At 41.3% G+C, this 16,607-nt stretch overlaps 1 protein-coding gene across 6 annotated transcripts in view; it reads right to left on the bottom strand.

Annotated features, from left to right (window-relative positions):
- GOLM2 (golgi membrane protein 2) overlaps positions 1 to 16,607 on the bottom strand; it is a 128,590-nt gene that overhangs the window by 12,826 nt on the left and 99,157 nt on the right. For 4 of the 6 annotated variants that reach the window (XM_065547857.2, XM_005559396.5, XM_065547858.2 and 1 more), the window contains one exon: positions 170 to 337. The exons of the other annotated variants lie outside the window; for them this stretch is intronic. In XM_065547857.2, coding sequence (XP_065403929.1) covers positions 170 to 337 — 168 coding nt within the window. The remainder of the gene's footprint in view (positions 1 to 169; positions 338 to 16,607) is intronic. 6 annotated transcript variants of the gene reach the window in all.

The raw sequence follows: 16,607 nt of genomic DNA, 5'->3' as shown, positions 1-16,607 counted from the left end.
GCCATTGGACTCCAGCCTGGGCAACAAGAGCAAAACTCCATCTCAAAGAAAAAACAAAAAATTTAGGTTACACTGCCACTAATAGGTAGGGAAAATTCTACACAAATTCAACCAAAAAACTTAGAGGTGGGTTTCATGGTTATAGCATGGAGGCCAGGCCCACGCTCACCTTGGACGTCTTCCTCTCCACCATCACCATCTTCTTCCTCATTGTAAGCCAGCTCAGCCTGCTTGTCTGCCTCATACTCACCTACGTTACCATCATCCCCATTATAATCCGCCAGTTTAGAGCCATGCTGCGGATCAACAGGGGATTCATTCTCATCAAAGAATCGGCCTGTGAAGTAGGTAGAGGATTAATTCAAGAGTAAAGAGAGAAGAAAAGAAGGAATCTATACTGAAGGCAGACCAGAAAGTAGACAAGTGAAACCTGGCAACTTTTGGGGTACTGGATATAAAAGGATACATTTTGTGAAGGTTATCCAAGACAAAAGTATGTAAGAGCGAAGACTCTGAAAATACATAACTTCTCTTTAAAAAAGAATTTCTCTTTTGTGTTAATTTTAGTGCTTGCCACTTAAGATTTGAATGATTTCTTAAAGAAATGGGCACCATTTTTAGGAATGTTTTCATAATAACCAATGACTTCTCCAATATAAGTGTGTCTAAATTAACATTTTAGGAGAATACATTATTTTATTACTAGATATGATACATATTTAAAATTTGAAAATCTAGGCCTGGTGCAGTGGCCCACGCTTGTAATCCCAGAACTTTGGGAGGCTGAGGTGGGTGGATCGCTTGAGCTCAAGAGTTTGACACCAGCCTGGGCAACATGGCAAAACCTTTCTCTACAAAAAATACAAAACTTAGCTAGGTATGGTGGCGTACATTTTGGATTTCCAAAAAGGGATGGCAAAGAAAGTAAGCCATCAGAATTCCTAGTGGTTTAAAAAAAACAAAAACAAAAACAAAAAAAAACACCTCAAGTAATTCTGGTGTATCTCTTCTCATTTCCTAAGCCAGATTTTTAAAAAAGTCAATGGAATCTTAAGAAAACTGACCTATATCAGGCCATTATATTGTACACATTCATAACCATTAGAAATCAAGAAGACAGGCCTGGTGCAGTGGCTCACACCTGTAATCCCGGCACTATGGAAGGCCAAGGTGGGTGGATCACCTGAGGTCAGTAGTTCGAGAATAGCCTTGCAAACATGGTAAAACCCCATCTCTACTAAAAATACAGAAATTAGCCAGGCTTGGTGGCAGGTGCCTGTAATCCCAGCTACACAAGAGGCTGAGGCAGGAGAATTGCTTGAGTCTGGGAGGCAGAGGCTGCAGTGAGCCGAGATTGTGCCATTGCACTCCAGCCTGGGTGACAAGAGCAAGACTCCATCTCAAAAAAAAAAAAAAAAAAAGAAGAAGATAAATAGACATAATACCTACTGTAGAAAACTATTCAACAATTAGACAATGAAAATAAAAAAGTTAGGCACACTAGGATCTGAATTAGAAATGCAAGTACAACTAAAACTATACTTAGACATTAAGTTTAACTTAGCATAAAAGTAGATTTATTTTAATCCATAAAATTAACTTCCTAATAATGCAAGAATTTGAGACTTAGAAATTTAACAACTTTCTGTGATAGGTCTAAATTTTAAAAAATATATTTCAAAAATTTACATTGCAGGCTGGGTGCAGTGGCGTATGCCTATCATAGCAGTACTTTGGGAGGCCAAGGTGGGAGGATTGCTTAAGCCCAGGAGTTCGAGACCAGCCTCGGTTAACATAGTGAGATCCATCTCTACAAAAAATACAAAAATTAGCCGGGTATGGTGGTCCACACCTATAGTCTCAGCTACTCAGGAGGCTAAGGTAGGAGGACTGCTTAAGCCCAGGAGTCCAAGGCTACAGTGAGTTAGGATATTGCCACTGCACTTTAGCCTGGGTGACAGAGTGAGACCTCTTCTCTTTAAAAAAAAAAAAAAAAAAAAATTAGCCGGGTTTCTGCAGTCTTATCTACTTGGGAGGTTGATGCAGGAGGATCATTTAAGGCCACGAGTTTGAGGTTATAGTGAGCTATGATTGTGCCACTGCACCCCAGCAAGACTCTATCTCTAAAAATAAATAAATAGATAAATAAGTAAAATTTACATTGCAATGGAACACTCAGGAAAAAAATTAACAGCTTCCTTTGCTTGGAAAGAAAGGTTAAGTACAAATAGAATTATGGGGGTACTGGTCGATTCTACAGATGGTTCATTACATCATCAAGCCAATGTATTTCTAATTGTTGGGTAAAGAGTCCATCAGGAAAATCATTAAAGGACAAATTACACTTACAGAGGCTTTTAAAGAAGGGCGGGCGTGGCCGGGCACAGTGGCTCACGCCTGTAATCCCAGCACTTTGGGAGGCCAAGGCGGACGGATCACAAGATCAGGAGATCAAGACCATCCTGGCTAACACGGTGAAACACCATCTCTACTAAAAATATAGAAAATTAGTCGGGCGTGGTGGTGAGCGCCTGTAGTCCCAGCTACTGGGGAGGCTGAGTCAGGAGAATGGTGTGAACCCAGGAGGCAGAGCTTGCAGTGAGCCGAGATTGGGCCACTGCACTCCAGCCTGGGCGACAGAACAAGACTGTCTAAAAAAAAAAGAAAAGGCGGCGAGGTGGGCAGATCACCTGAGGTTGGGAGTTCAAGACCAGCCTGACCAACACGGAGAAACCCTGTCTCTACTAAAATACAAAATTAGGCAGGCGTGGTGGTGCATGCATGTAATCCCAGCTACTTGGGAGGCTGAGGCAGGAGAACTGCTTGAACCCAGGAGGCGGAGGTTGCCGCTCACTGAGATTGTACCATTGCACTCCAGCCTGGGCAACAAGAGTGAAACTCCGTCTCAAAAAAAAAAAAAGAAGGGAGGGTGTGGGGACAACAGGAGACTGAAGTAATTGGAGTAACTGGGGCCAATAAAAAGAGCATGAATTCATTTAAAAACTATTCTAGTATAAGCTTGGAGTATGTACAATAAATAAATAAATAGAAAAGTGGATGAAATAGAGTTAGAGAAAAGAAACATACAGGAGAATAGGTAGGCTATTTGTAAGAAAATACTCTGTCTCCTAATTATAAATCAAACATTTTGATGAGTTTTATTATCTTTTTGAATAATAAAATAAATGATGTCAATATAAGCAGTAAAAAGAGATTTACAGAAATCTTTTTTTTTTTTTTTTTTTTGAGACGGAGTCTCGCTCTGTCGCCGGGGCTGGAGCGCAGTGGCCGGATCTCAGCTCACTGCAAGCTCCGCCTCCCGGGTTTACGCCATTCTCCTGCCTCAGCCTCCTGTGTAGCTGGGACTACAGGCGCCCGCCACCTCGCCCGGCTAGTTTTTTGTATTTTTTTAGTAGAGACGGGGTTTCACCGTGTTCGCCAGGATGGTCTCGATCTCCTGACCTCGTGATCCACCCGTCTCGGCCTCCCAAAGTGCTGGGATTACAGGCTTGAGCCACCGCGCCCGGCCCGAGATTTACAGAAATCTATATTTTTTCTTTTTTTATTCTTTTTGAGACCGAGTCTCACTCTGTCGCCCAGGCTGGAGTGCAGTAGCCGGATATCAGCTCACTGCAACCTCCACCTCCCAGGTTCAAGTGATTCTCCTGCTTCGGCCTCCTAAGTAGCTAGGATTACAGGCGCCCACCACCACGACCGGCTAATTTTTGTATTTTTAGTAGAGACGGGATTTCACCATGTTGGCCATGCTGGTCTTGAACTCCTGACCTCAGGTGATCTGCCCGCCTCCCAAACTGGGGCTCTTTTTATTGGCCCCAGTTACTCCAATTACTTCAGTCTCCTGTTGTCCCCACACCCTCCCTTCTTTTTTTTTTTTTTTTTTTTTGAGATGGCCTCCCACAGTGCTGGGATTACAGAGTGAGCCACCACACCCGGCCTTCATTTTAAAATCAAAGTTATGAAATACAGAAGACTCAAAAAATTAGGCTAAGACAAGGTACTAAAAAATATATATATCATTTACTAATATTGTCAGACATGGAATAAAGAAATGTCCCACTTGTACCTACTATAATATTCCAACAGAACAATGTAAAATTTCCTTTTTTTAGGTGTTTGATGATCTGCCTAGCCTAAATTTAGTCAAAATTTTAATACTATAATTACAGTGATACTCAGAGATAATAAACATATCAACAAGAATGAATAATGACACAATTGCCCTTTGTTAAATAGTGATCTGTGCTATTATATATACAGAATCATCGTGTTTGGAGAAATATTTATAGCTAACCTTTAATACTGGGCTTCCAACATTCTCACAGACAACAAAAGTTGAAAAACACAGAATCAACTACACAGAGTTGCCAATCAGGATAAGGAGATCAGACAAACTTTGCATTAAACATTGAATGAATATAATGGTACAGACAAAAATGCATAATATTGATCAATATAACAGACTGCTAACTTATTCAACATTTAAGAGCAACGTGTCAATGTGAGAGAAGAGAAAGTTTCAAAAAGAAGGCAATTATATTAGACTATGACAGGGAAAGAAAGAAGCATTGAAAGAACAGGTAAGAACAAAGATGGGGTATTTAGAAGACAGTGAAAAGATTAATTTGACTGGATTTATATGAGAAAGAGTAAGTTTCAACAAGCAAATTAAGGATAATTACAGGGTCAGGCATGGTGGCTCATGCCTGTAATCCCAGAACTTTGGGAGGCCAAGGTGGGTGGATCACCTGAGGTCAGGAGTTTGAGACCAGCCTGGCCAACATGGAGAAACCCCATCTCTATTAAAAACACAAAAAAGTAGCTGGCCGTGGTGGCGGGTGGCTGTAATCCCAGCTCCTTGGGAGGCTGAGGCAGGAGAATCGCTTGAACCTGGGAGGCGGAGGTTGCAGTGAGCCAAGATTGCTCTATTTGCACTTCAGCCTGGGCAACAAGAGTGAAATTCTGTCTCAAAAAAAAAAAAAAAAAAAAAAAAAAAAGTCTCCTCTATTCACTTGTGGTCACTGTTTAAATCCAATGACAAAGTGTATGGAAGTATCTACAATGCTCCTTCATCCATCCATGGTTCACTGATGTATGTGATAGGTATTGCACTATATGCACTGTGATACAAAAATAAATCATAAATCTACAGTTGGGCATGGTGACGCACACCTGTAGTCTCAGCTACTCAGGAGCCTTCAGCCTAGGAGTTTCAGGCTGCAGTAAGCTATGATCATACTGCTGCATTCCAGCCTGGGTGACAGAATGAGACTCTGTCTCAAAAATAAAAATAGAAAGCAAAAATAACATCCTATCTTCATCTCCTATAACTGAGTATAGTAAGGAAAACAGATAAGTAAACAAATTAGGAAGTGATGGTATGTGTGCTATTGCATAGTGCTCTAGAAAGTAACATCTGAACATGGAGACAGTGGCTTCAGTTGGCTTCCTTTTGATAGAGTGAGTTTGAACATTATGTAGGAGGCAATAACCAGTAGTCAAGATTTCTTTTAAGCTCCCTGAGAACAGAAATCTGATCTGCCGGCCGGGCGCGGTGGCTCAAGCCTGTAATCCCAGCACTTTGGGAGGCCGAGACGGGCGAATCACGAGGTCAGGAGATCGAGACCATCCTGGCTAACACGGTGAAACCCCGTCTCTACTAAAAAATACAAAAACTAGCCGGGCGAGGTGGCGGGCGCCTGTAGTCCCAGCTACTCGGGAGGCTGAGGCAGGAGAATGGCGTAAACCCGGGAGGCGGAGCTTGCAGTGAGCTGAGATCCGGCCACTGTACTCCAGCCTGGACGACAGAGCCAGACTCCGTCTCAAAAAAAAAAAAAAAAAAAGAAATCTGATCTGCCTTATGCCTTACTGTATCTCCAGTAGCTATTTAGGTAAGAAGCTATGAGGACTTACACTAGGAAGATGGAGGAAATGTTAGAAACTGATGAATCAGATACATTTGAAAATGACAAAACGAATATATGACATAATAGAGCAGAAAGAGTCAAAGGATTATTCCGAACCCTAGTCTGGAAACTACAGTTAATGCTACCTATACCCAAATTGGGAAGGTATGAGAAAGCAAATGTTGCTTTAGATAAACTGAATTTGGGGCTACAGTATGACATCCAAACGAAAATGTTTTATAGACACATGGTTATATGGATCTAGAATCTAGATGCAAAGTGAGAGATAAGCATGTAGATTTAAAACTCATAAATTTCAAGGTGATCGGTTAAACTATCAGAATATAATTTATTTTAGGAAATAAATATTTACAGAAAATAGCTATAAGTCAAGGAAGTGATCTTGGGGAATGACAATATTTAAGAAGAGAAAAAAGTAATGAGGGCAAAGTTATCATTTGATGGTATAAATCTATGATGTGTGTGTGTGTGTGTGTTCTGAGATGGAGTCTCGCTCTGTCACCCAGGCTGGAGTGCAGTGGCGCAATCTCGGCTCACTGCAAGCTCCGCCTCCCGGGTTCACGTCATTCTTCTGCCTCAGCCTCCTGAGTAGCTGGGACTATAGGTGCCCAACCACGCCCGGCTAATTTTTTGTATTTTTAGGAGAGATGGGGTTTCACTGTGTTAGCCAGGATGGTCTCAATCTCCTGACCTTGTGATCTGCCAGCCTCAGCCTCCCAAAGTGCTGGGATTACAGGTGTGAGTCACCACACCCGGCTTATGATGTGTCTTAACAGGAATTAAATAGCAGATTTCATCTCTGAGGCATTTCAACTTTTTACAACCTTTAGTACAATTCTGCTGCTCAGTAACAAAACTGTTAAATCTGTGCCCAGCTAGGGGAGTAACAAAGTAATTATATTTAGTTTGGATCCCGTATTTCCTTATATTGTTGCAAAATTCAATTGTGCACTTGAATATTATTTTCACTCTGGTGGCCAGCTGAAAATGATTTGATTATCAGCAACAAGATAGCTTCATCCCAATAGTTTAAACATGAGAACACAAAGAAACAACACACCCACTAGCTATTGAAAGTCTTTGAGTTGTATTAAGTTTGAAAAATTGTAAAAGATTATTTTCAATATTTAAATTCCTTTTCTGAGCTAAGTGAGCTAAAGTATATTAAATATATAATAAGCATGTATTGCATGCATATGAAGTAATTTTTCATACATTTTACTTTAATTCATATACCATCTGGTCTAACTTCACATGCTCCACATCACCTAATCAGGTGAAAATTTAACGCACTTTTCAATTCACATTAAACACAATAAAACTTCACACAGAATGCTAGACATTCTGTAAGACATCTCAAATATCAGACTACAAACTTCAGAAAGTAGTAGAGAAGAAATTCAATAAGAGCTAGGCCGGGCGCAGTGGCTCACACCTGTAATTCCAGCACTTTGGGAGGCTGAGGCGGGTGGATCACCTGAGGTCAGGAGTTCGAGACCAGCCTGACCAACATGGAGAAACCCCGTCTCTACTGAAAATACAAAATTAGCTGGGCGTGGTGGCGCATGCCTATAATCCCAGCTACTAGGGAGGCTGAGGCAGGAGAATTGCTTGAGCCTGGGAGGTGGAGGTTGTGGTGAGCCGAGATCGTGCCATTGCACTCCAGCCTCGGCAACAAGAGTGAAACTCCGCCTCAAAAAAAAAAAAAAAAAAAAAAAAAAAAAAGAAATTCAGTAAGAGCTTCGGTCATGTGGAATAGATAAACTTTAACCTTTTCAATTTACAAAGGCATAGTTTGATACTTTTGACTACAACTATCCTTTTAAACTAGTGAGTTTTATTGGGAAGGTATGAGAAAGCAAATGTTAAATGAGAAAGCAAATATAGCCATTTCTCGTGGCTAAAATTTTATTTTATTTTATTTTATTATTTATTTATTTATTTATTTATTTTGAGGCAGAGTCTCGCTCTGCTGCCCAGGCTGGAGTGCAGTGGCCGCATCTCAGCTCACTGCAAGCTCCGCCTCCCGGGTTCACGCCATTCTCCTGCCTCAGCCTCCCGTGTAGCTGGGACTACAGGCGCCCGCCACCGCACCCGGCTAAGTTTTGTATTTTTAGTAGAGACGGGGTTTCACCGTGTTAGTCAGGATGGTCTCGATCTCCTGACCTCGTGATCCGCCCATCTCGGCCTCCCAAAGTGCTGGGATTACAGGCTTGAGCCACCGCGCCCGGCTAAAATTTTATTTTTTATTAAAAAAAAAAAATTTTTTTTTTTTTTTTTTTTTTTTTTTTTGAGACAGAGTCTTGCTCTGTCGCCCAGGCTGGAGCGCAGTGGCCGGATCTCGGCTCACTGCAAGCTCCGCCTCCCGGGTTTACGCCATTCTCCTGCCTCAGCCTCCCGAGTAGCTGGGACTACAGGCGCCCGCCACCTCGCCCGGCTAGTTTTTTTTTTGTATTTTTTAGTAGAGACGGGGTTTCACTGTGTTAGCCAGGATGGTCTCGATCTCCTGACCTCGTGATCCGCCCGTCTCGGCCTCCCAAAGTGCTGGGATTACAGGCTTGAGCCACCGCGCCCAGCCAAAAAAAATTTTTTTTTTTAGATGAAGTCTCACTCTGTCGCCCAGGCTGGAGTGCAGTGTTGCAATCTCAGCTCACTACAACCTCCATTTCCTGGGTTCAAGCGATTCTTCTGCCTCAGCCTCTCCAGTAGCTGGGATTACAGGGGTACACCACAACACCCATCTACATTTCTTTTTGCATTTTTAGTAAGACCAGGTTTTGCCATGTTGGCCAGGCTGCTCTCAAACACCTGACTTCAAATGATCTGCCCAACTCGGCCTCCCAAAGTGCTGGGATTACAGGCATGAGCCACCACACCCGGCCTCATGGCTAAAATTTTAAAATCAAAGTTGTAAAGTCTTTACTTTTGTCTGTCTGTATTATGTGTACAGGTACACATGTATGTTTGTATACTATCTACATGGTATCACTGACCTATAAATAAATGAACTCGTAAATTAAATAACTAGCCTGCATGCTTTTGAAGTTCATATGACTTTGGCAGTCTTTGGTAAATAAAGATAGTTTTTAAAAATTTTATTATATTATATTTTTGAGACGGAGTCTTGTTCTATCGCCAGGCTGGAGTGCAAGAGCGTGATCTCAGCTCACTGCAACCTCTGCCTCCCGGGTTCAAGAGATTCTCCTGCCTCAGCCTTCCCAGTAGCTGGGACTACAGGTGCATGCCACCACACCCAGCTGATTTTTGTATTTTTGGTAGAGATGGGGTTTCACCATGTTGGCCAGGATGGTCTTGATCTTTTGACCTTGTGATCCGCCCACCTCAGCCTCCCAAAGTGCTGGGATTACAGGCATGAGCCACCGCACCTGGCCCTAAAGATAGTTTTAAATTGTTGGTGAAATAAAATAGAAACACGTTCAAAAATAAAAACCAGTAGAAAATAAGAGGATAATAACATTTCTTAATCACAAAAGGGTATTTCAATCAAGAAAAACTAGGCTGTATATTTTAATTCTGTACAAAAGTCAAAGGAAACATCAAGATGAGTCACTTTTGCTTCATTAGTCCAATGTTCATTTATGGGTTTCAATTTCTCAACTATTTTATTTTTAAGTTTATATTTTTATGTCATTAATTTATTATATTGCCACTATTATAAGCAACATGAAACTATTAGATCTAGTTACAATAAACCTAGAGAGAATGAAAAAGAAAGTTTAAGGACGGCAACCTCTTTTTTCTAGCCATCTATTGGTAATATTCGCTATCATTTCATTTATTCATTTGGTAGTTAACACATTCAACTTATCTTGCATTATTCAATTTAATACCTAGAGTTGTGACTATTTCAAGTATCCGGAAGGTAAATGACACGTGATGACTTATAATCTGTTGAGATATGAGTTATTATCATGAGAGATGGGAGGCTGGGGTATACAAACTGTAACAAAAATGTTACTGCAGGCTTTTTACACAAAACAATTGTAGGAAAACTATTGACTGGCTTTTGAATTGATTTCATTATCAGGAACATATTAGGGCAAAAAGACCACATTTCTATCTCAAGGTATATATAGGCCCTGCATATAGTAGGCACAGGGAGCAGTCTATTGACTGATTGACTGGACTTGTGGAAGGTAAAGAGAAATCAAGGAAATGAAAGAAGTATGGTAACTATAATTTATACCTAACAGCATCTGAACAACCTTACCATCTCCCCATTTCCAAGGCAAACCTATACTATCTAGATTTGTGTAGGTACAGTCTATGATGTTCACAATGATGAAATCAACTAAAAACCACCTTTCTCAGAATGTATCTCCTGTTGTGATGCAATGTATGTCGTGGTTGCTCAAACCCTGTACATTCCAAAGAAAGCTTTGTTTTCAGGAGTGGCCCTTGGCTGGATTCTGAGAGATAACCTCTGAGCCCATGAAATATTCTGCTTTACAAATGTTTTTGTATGCGTGAGGCCTGGGCCATTATGTACCAGACTGATGAGGTCAATTGATCCTACAAAGTGATTTATGGTGAATACAGTTGTTCCTCCCTCAGTATCCAGTGAGGACTGGTTCCAGGACCCCAACAAATACCAAAATCCATGGATGTTAAAGTCCCTTGTATAAAATAGCACAGTAGGTCGGGCATGGTGGCTCATGCCTGTAATCCCAGCACTTTGGGAGGCTGAGGTGGGTGGATCACTTGAGGTCAGGAGTTTAAGACCAGCCTGGCCAACATAGTGAAACCCCATCTCTAACTAAAAATACAAAAATTATCCGGGTGTTGTGGCATGCACCTGTAATCTCAGCTACTCAGGAGGCTGAAGGAGAAGAATCATTCGAACCTGTGAGGTGGAGGTTGCAGTGAGCCAAGATTGTGCCACTGCACTCCAGCCTGGGCAACAAACGCTTGAATGTGGTAGGCAGGGGTTGCAGTGAGCTGAGATCACGCCACTGCATTCCAGCCTAGGCGATACAGCGAGACTTTGTCTCCAAAAAAAAAAAAAAAAAAAAAATCATAATAAATCTTCATATCTGATAGTGGAAGTCTTTACAGTTTATTACTCTTATAAATTGTCTTGGCTATTCTTATTCCTTTGCAGTTTTCATACACATTTTAGAGTCAGCTTATCAGATTCCACCCAAAACCCCCAAATCCTGCCAGGATTATACTTGGGATGGCAATGAAGTTCTAGATTAATCTGTGAGGAATTGACATAATTAAAACAATGAGCATTCCAATCCATGGACATGGATTTATTTATGTATTAATTAATTTCTGTCAACAATATTTTATAGCTTATAGAGGTTCTTGTAAATCTTTTGTAAGAACTTTTCAAGGTATCTGATGTTTTTATGCTATTGAAAAGTTTCTTTTTAAAAGTTTCACTATGTTTATTGCTGCTATATATAGAAATATAATTTGTATATAAATCTTGCATGTAATGACTTTGCTAAATACATTTGTTTATACATTGTTTTGAGTTTTCTACATATAAAATCATATTGTCTACAAATAATATTAGCTTATCAGTTATATTTCTTCCTTTCCAATCTCTATACTCTTTATTTCCTTTTCTGTGCTTTACTGCATTGATTAGAATCTACAGTGAAAAGCTGAATAGAAGTGATGATTGTGGGTATCCTTTTCTAGATCTCAAGGGGAAGGTTTTTGAGAATTAATCATTAAATTTGATATTTGTCATAGGATGCTTAAAATACTCTATCGAATTAAGGAAATTACTTTCTAATCTTCCTTTGCTTAAAATTGGTTGTTTTATCATAAATGCATGGATTTCCTCAAATGCTCTCTTTATATCTTTTGAGATGATTTTCCTCATATATTTTGTTAAATTAATTTGGTAAATTATATAGATTGCTTTTCAAGTATTAAACAACCTTGAATTTTCAGATTAAATCCAACATGGTCATCATGTGTATAATTTTTATCTATCTCTGGATTTGACTTGCTAATATTTTGTTCAGAATTTTTTTTTTGAGACCAAGTCTCGCTCTGTCACTAGGCTGGAGTAGCACAATCTTGGTTCACTGCAACCTCTGCCTCCCGGGTTCAAGCGATTCTCCATCCTCAGCCTCCTGAGTAGCTGGGACAACATGCGTGCACCACGGTGCCCAGCTAATTTTTGTATTTTTAGTAGAGACACGGTTTCATCATGTTGACCAGGCTGGTCTCGAACTCCTGACCTCAGGTGATCCGCCTGACTTGGCCTCCCAAAGCGCTGGGATTTACAGGTGTGAGCCACTGCACCTGGCCTTGTTTAGGATTTTTATATCTATATTAATAAGAGAAACTGCCATAATTTTTCTTTCTCATAATATTCTTAGTTTTGCTATCCAACTTACGCTGGTCTCATAAAATGGGTTGGGGAGTGTTTTTTCCTTTTCAGTTCTCTGAAAGTTTATGTTACATTGGTTGTATTCTTTCATGTTTGAAAGAATTCACCAGCTGGGTGCAGTGGCTGACACTGTAATCCCAGCACTTTGGGAGGCCAAGGCAGGAGGATCACCTGAGGTTGGGAGTTCAAGACCAGCCTGACCAACATGGAGAAATCCCATCTCTACTAAAAATACAAAATTAGTAGGGCATGGTGTTGCATGCCTGTAATCCCAGCTACTCAGGAGGCTGCGGCAGGAGAATGTCTTGAGCCCCGGAGGAAGAGGTTGCGGTGAGCCGAGATGGCGCCACTGCACTCCAGCCTGGGCAACAAGAGCAAAACTCCATCTCAAAAATGAAATAAATAAATAAATAAATTAAGAATTCACCAATGAAACCATTTAGGCACCAAAATATTAATTTACAGATTCATTATGTTAATAGACATGGAATTATTCAGATTTTCCCTATCTTTTTGTGTCAGTTTTGTACAGAAGTGCTTTTCTAGGACATTGGCCACTTCATCTAACTTTGCAAATGTTTTGGCATTAAATTAATAATACCTCTTATTATGTGTCCTTTAATATTATTTGTAGGATCTATATTGATGTTCTTTTTTTCATTTTTGTTATTGAGAATTTGTGTCATCTCTGTCTTAATGTGTGCTGACGGTCTTTCCAATTTGTTTTTTTTTTTTTTTTTTTTTTTTTTTTTTTTGAGATGGAGTCTCACTTTGTCGCCCAGGCTGCAGTACAGTGGCATGATCTCGGCTCACTGCAAGCTCCGCCTCCCGGGTTCACGCCATTCTCCTGCCTCAGCCTCCCGAGTAGCTGGGACTACAGGTGCCTGCCACCACACTCGGCTAATTTTTTGTATTTTTAGTAGAGACGGGGTTTCACTGTGTTAGCCAGGATGGTCTCGATCTCCTGACCTCATGATCCGCCTGCCTCAGCCTCCCAAAGTGCTGGGATTACAGGTGTAAGCCACCACACCCGGCCGGTCTTTCCAATTTCACTTGCCTTTTCAAAGAACCACTTTTTGGTTTGCTTGATTTCATACAGTGACCCTGCATTAGTAATCAAGCTAAACTCTCATTAACTTTTACCAGTCTCTTTTGAGGTAAAGGGGAACTTTTGATATCTGTTCAACTTATTTAATGATTATTGGTTTATTCAAGTTTTCAAATCTTCATGAGCCAATTTAGGTAACTAATAATTGCCACAGTTTGAATGTGTCCTCTCCAAAATTCATGTTGCAGCTTAATCCCTAATGTGGTGGTATTAAGAGATGGGGCCTTCGGGAGGTGATTAGGCCATTAGGGGGATGAGGCTCTCATAAATGGGATGAGGGACCTTAGAACAGGGGGCCAAGCGCAGTGGCTCACTCCTGTAATCCAAGCACTTTAGGAGGCTGAGGCAGGCAGATCACCTGAGGTTGGGAGTTCGAGACCAGCCCGACCAACATGGAGAAACCCTGTCTCTATTAAAAATATAACATTAGCCAGACATGGTGGTTCATGCCTATAATCCCAGCTACTTGGGAGGCTGAGGCAGAATTGCTTGAATCCGGGAGGTGGACGTTGAAGTGGGCAGAGATTGCACCACTGTACTCCAGCCTGGAATCTATGTTTTCTGGTATCATTTAAGATTTTTTCGTTTATTTTTTCATACTCTCAAGTTTTCGTTACAATGTCTAAAAGCAAGAATTTTCTTCATTTATCCTAATACTTAGCAGATACATTCAACCTGAAGACTCAAGTCTTTCTTCAAAATTCCTTTCAAGTACTGATTACCCACCATTTCCTCCAATCTCTTCTTAAAACGTCTATTAAACATACATACATCTTCTATTTCTCATAACATCTCTGTCATATATACATATGACAAATAACACATTGGTATCTATATCTGTCTGTCTCTTTGCCACAGTGTGCTACATTCTTGCTGAGTATCTCAATATAACCTTCCAAGTAACTTCTCTTTTGGTCAGCTATGTCCATGGTCTACTATCTCATACACTGGGTGGCTATGTCAATGGCGAACTCATTAAGCCATCTGGACTAGAGATTGGAAAATACTTTTAAAAATTCTATAAGTAGGCCAGGCGCGGTGGCTCACCCTTGTAATCCCAGCACTTTGGGAGGCCAAGATGGGCAGATCGTGAGGTCAGGAGATCGAGACCATCCTGGCTAACACGGTGAAACCCCATCTCTACTAAAAATACAAAAAATTAGCTGGGCATGGTGGCAGGCACCTGTGGTCCCAGCTACTCGGGAGGCTGAGGCAGGAGAATGGTGAACCTGGAAGGCGGAGCTTGCAGTGAGCATAGACTGCGCCACTGCACTCCAGCCTGGGCGACAGAGTGAGACTCTGCCTCAAAAAAAAAAAAATAATAATAATAATTCTATATGTAAAGGAAGATCAGGTATTCTGTGATACACTAGCCTCTCCAATGTGCTTGGGAGAATGATTAATAACCACTGTTAAATAAATGAAACCCTGCTGCTATAAAGAAAAATCAATACGAGAAGTAGTTTGATCAACAATCACTCCCTACTGTTTGGAGTAACCACCCTTGTGACTTTCCATATGGGAGCTGACATTTGAAGTAAATTCTTATCTCTGTTCAAAGCTTCTAAATACAAATGGTATGTCCCTCCTAACTGGCAAACAGGTGGGCCTCGCCTGGATTTTCAGTTTCAACTATTTTGGAAGATGTCTATTTCTTTGAAGTATCCCTACACTGTATTTTGTGTCACCACATAGCCTACATTCTAAAGTTTAAATTAAACTAACCCAAATACATCTTCCAAATATGGTGAAACATACCCCAAAATGTTCTAGCCACTTTTGCATGATGTGGTAATACAAAATTAAATTTATAGGGCCGGGCGCGGTGGCTCAAGCCTGTAATCCCAGCACTTTGGGAGGCCGAGACGGGCGGATCACGAGGTCAGGAAATCGAGACCATCCTGGCTAACACGGTGAAACCCCGTCTCTACTAAAAAGTACAAAAAACTAGCCGGGCGAGGTGGCGGGCGCCTGTAGTCCCAGCTACTCGGGAGGCTGAGGCAGGAGAATGGCGTGAACCCGGGAGGCGGAGCTTGCAGTGAGCCGAGATCCAGCCACTGCACTCCAGCCTGGGCGACAGAGCAAGACTCCATCTCGGCCGGGCGCGGTGGCTCAAGCCTGTAATCCCAGCACTTTGGGAGGCCAAGACGGGCGGATCACAAGGTCAGGAGATCGAGACCAGCCTGGCTAATACGGTGAAACCCCGTCTCTACTAAAAAATACAAAAAACTAGCCGGGTGAGGTGGCGGGCGCCTGTAGTCCCAGCTACTCGGGAGGCTGAGGCAGGAGAATGGCGTAGACCCGGGAGGCGGAGCTTGCAGTGAGCTGAGATGCGGCCACTGCACTCCAGCCTGGGCGACAGAGCGAGACTCCGTCTCAAAAAAAAAAAAAAAAAAAAAAAAAAAAAAAAAAGACTCCATCTCAAAAAACAAAACAAAACAAAACAAAAAAACAAAATTAAATTTATAAAAATATGCAGCTCTTTATAAATATGTCAATATAAGTATGATATATTAAGCTATAAAACAAAAATAACGAGTTAAAGCTGCCAAAAAATTTGTAGTGAGGTCAGGAATGGTGGCTCATGCCTGTAATCCCAGCACTTTGGGACATCGAGATGGGAGGACTGCTTGAGCTCAGGAGTTTGAGACCAGTCTGAGCAACATGGTGAAAGTCTGTCTCTGCAAAAATACAAAAATTAGCCAGGCATGGTGGCACACACCTGTAGTCCCAGCTATTCAGGAGGCTGAGGTGGGAGGATCCCTTGAGCCCAAGGAGGTCAAGGTTGTAGTAAGCTATGAACGTGCTAATGCAGTACAACCTGGGTGCGAGAGTGAGACCCTGTCTCAAAAAACAAAACAAAACAATTGTGGTGATAACTATATAAAGTCTAAGAACTTCCCCTCCTTTTCTAAAAGTGTTTTCAATAAAAATTTCAACTTTTTGTCTAACAGCATGTTATTCTGTACCTACAGAGTATCAAGTGCTTTATTTACTTATTTATTTATTTGAGACAGGGTCTCACTCTGTTGTCTAAGCTGGAGTGCAGTGGCATGATCATTGCTCACTGCAACCTCCACTTCCTGGATTCAAGCAATCCTCCCACTCAGCCTCCCAAGTAGCTGAGACTACAGGCATGCACCACCACACCTGGCTAATTCTGTATTTTCAATAGAGA

This window comes from Macaca fascicularis, chromosome 7 (genome assembly GCF_037993035.2).
Source record: "Macaca fascicularis isolate 582-1 chromosome 7, T2T-MFA8v1.1".
Lineage (NCBI taxonomy): Eukaryota > Metazoa > Chordata > Mammalia > Primates > Cercopithecidae > Macaca > Macaca fascicularis.
Note: the sequence above shows the minus strand (reverse complement) of the source record. Positions and strands in the feature narration are given on the sequence as shown.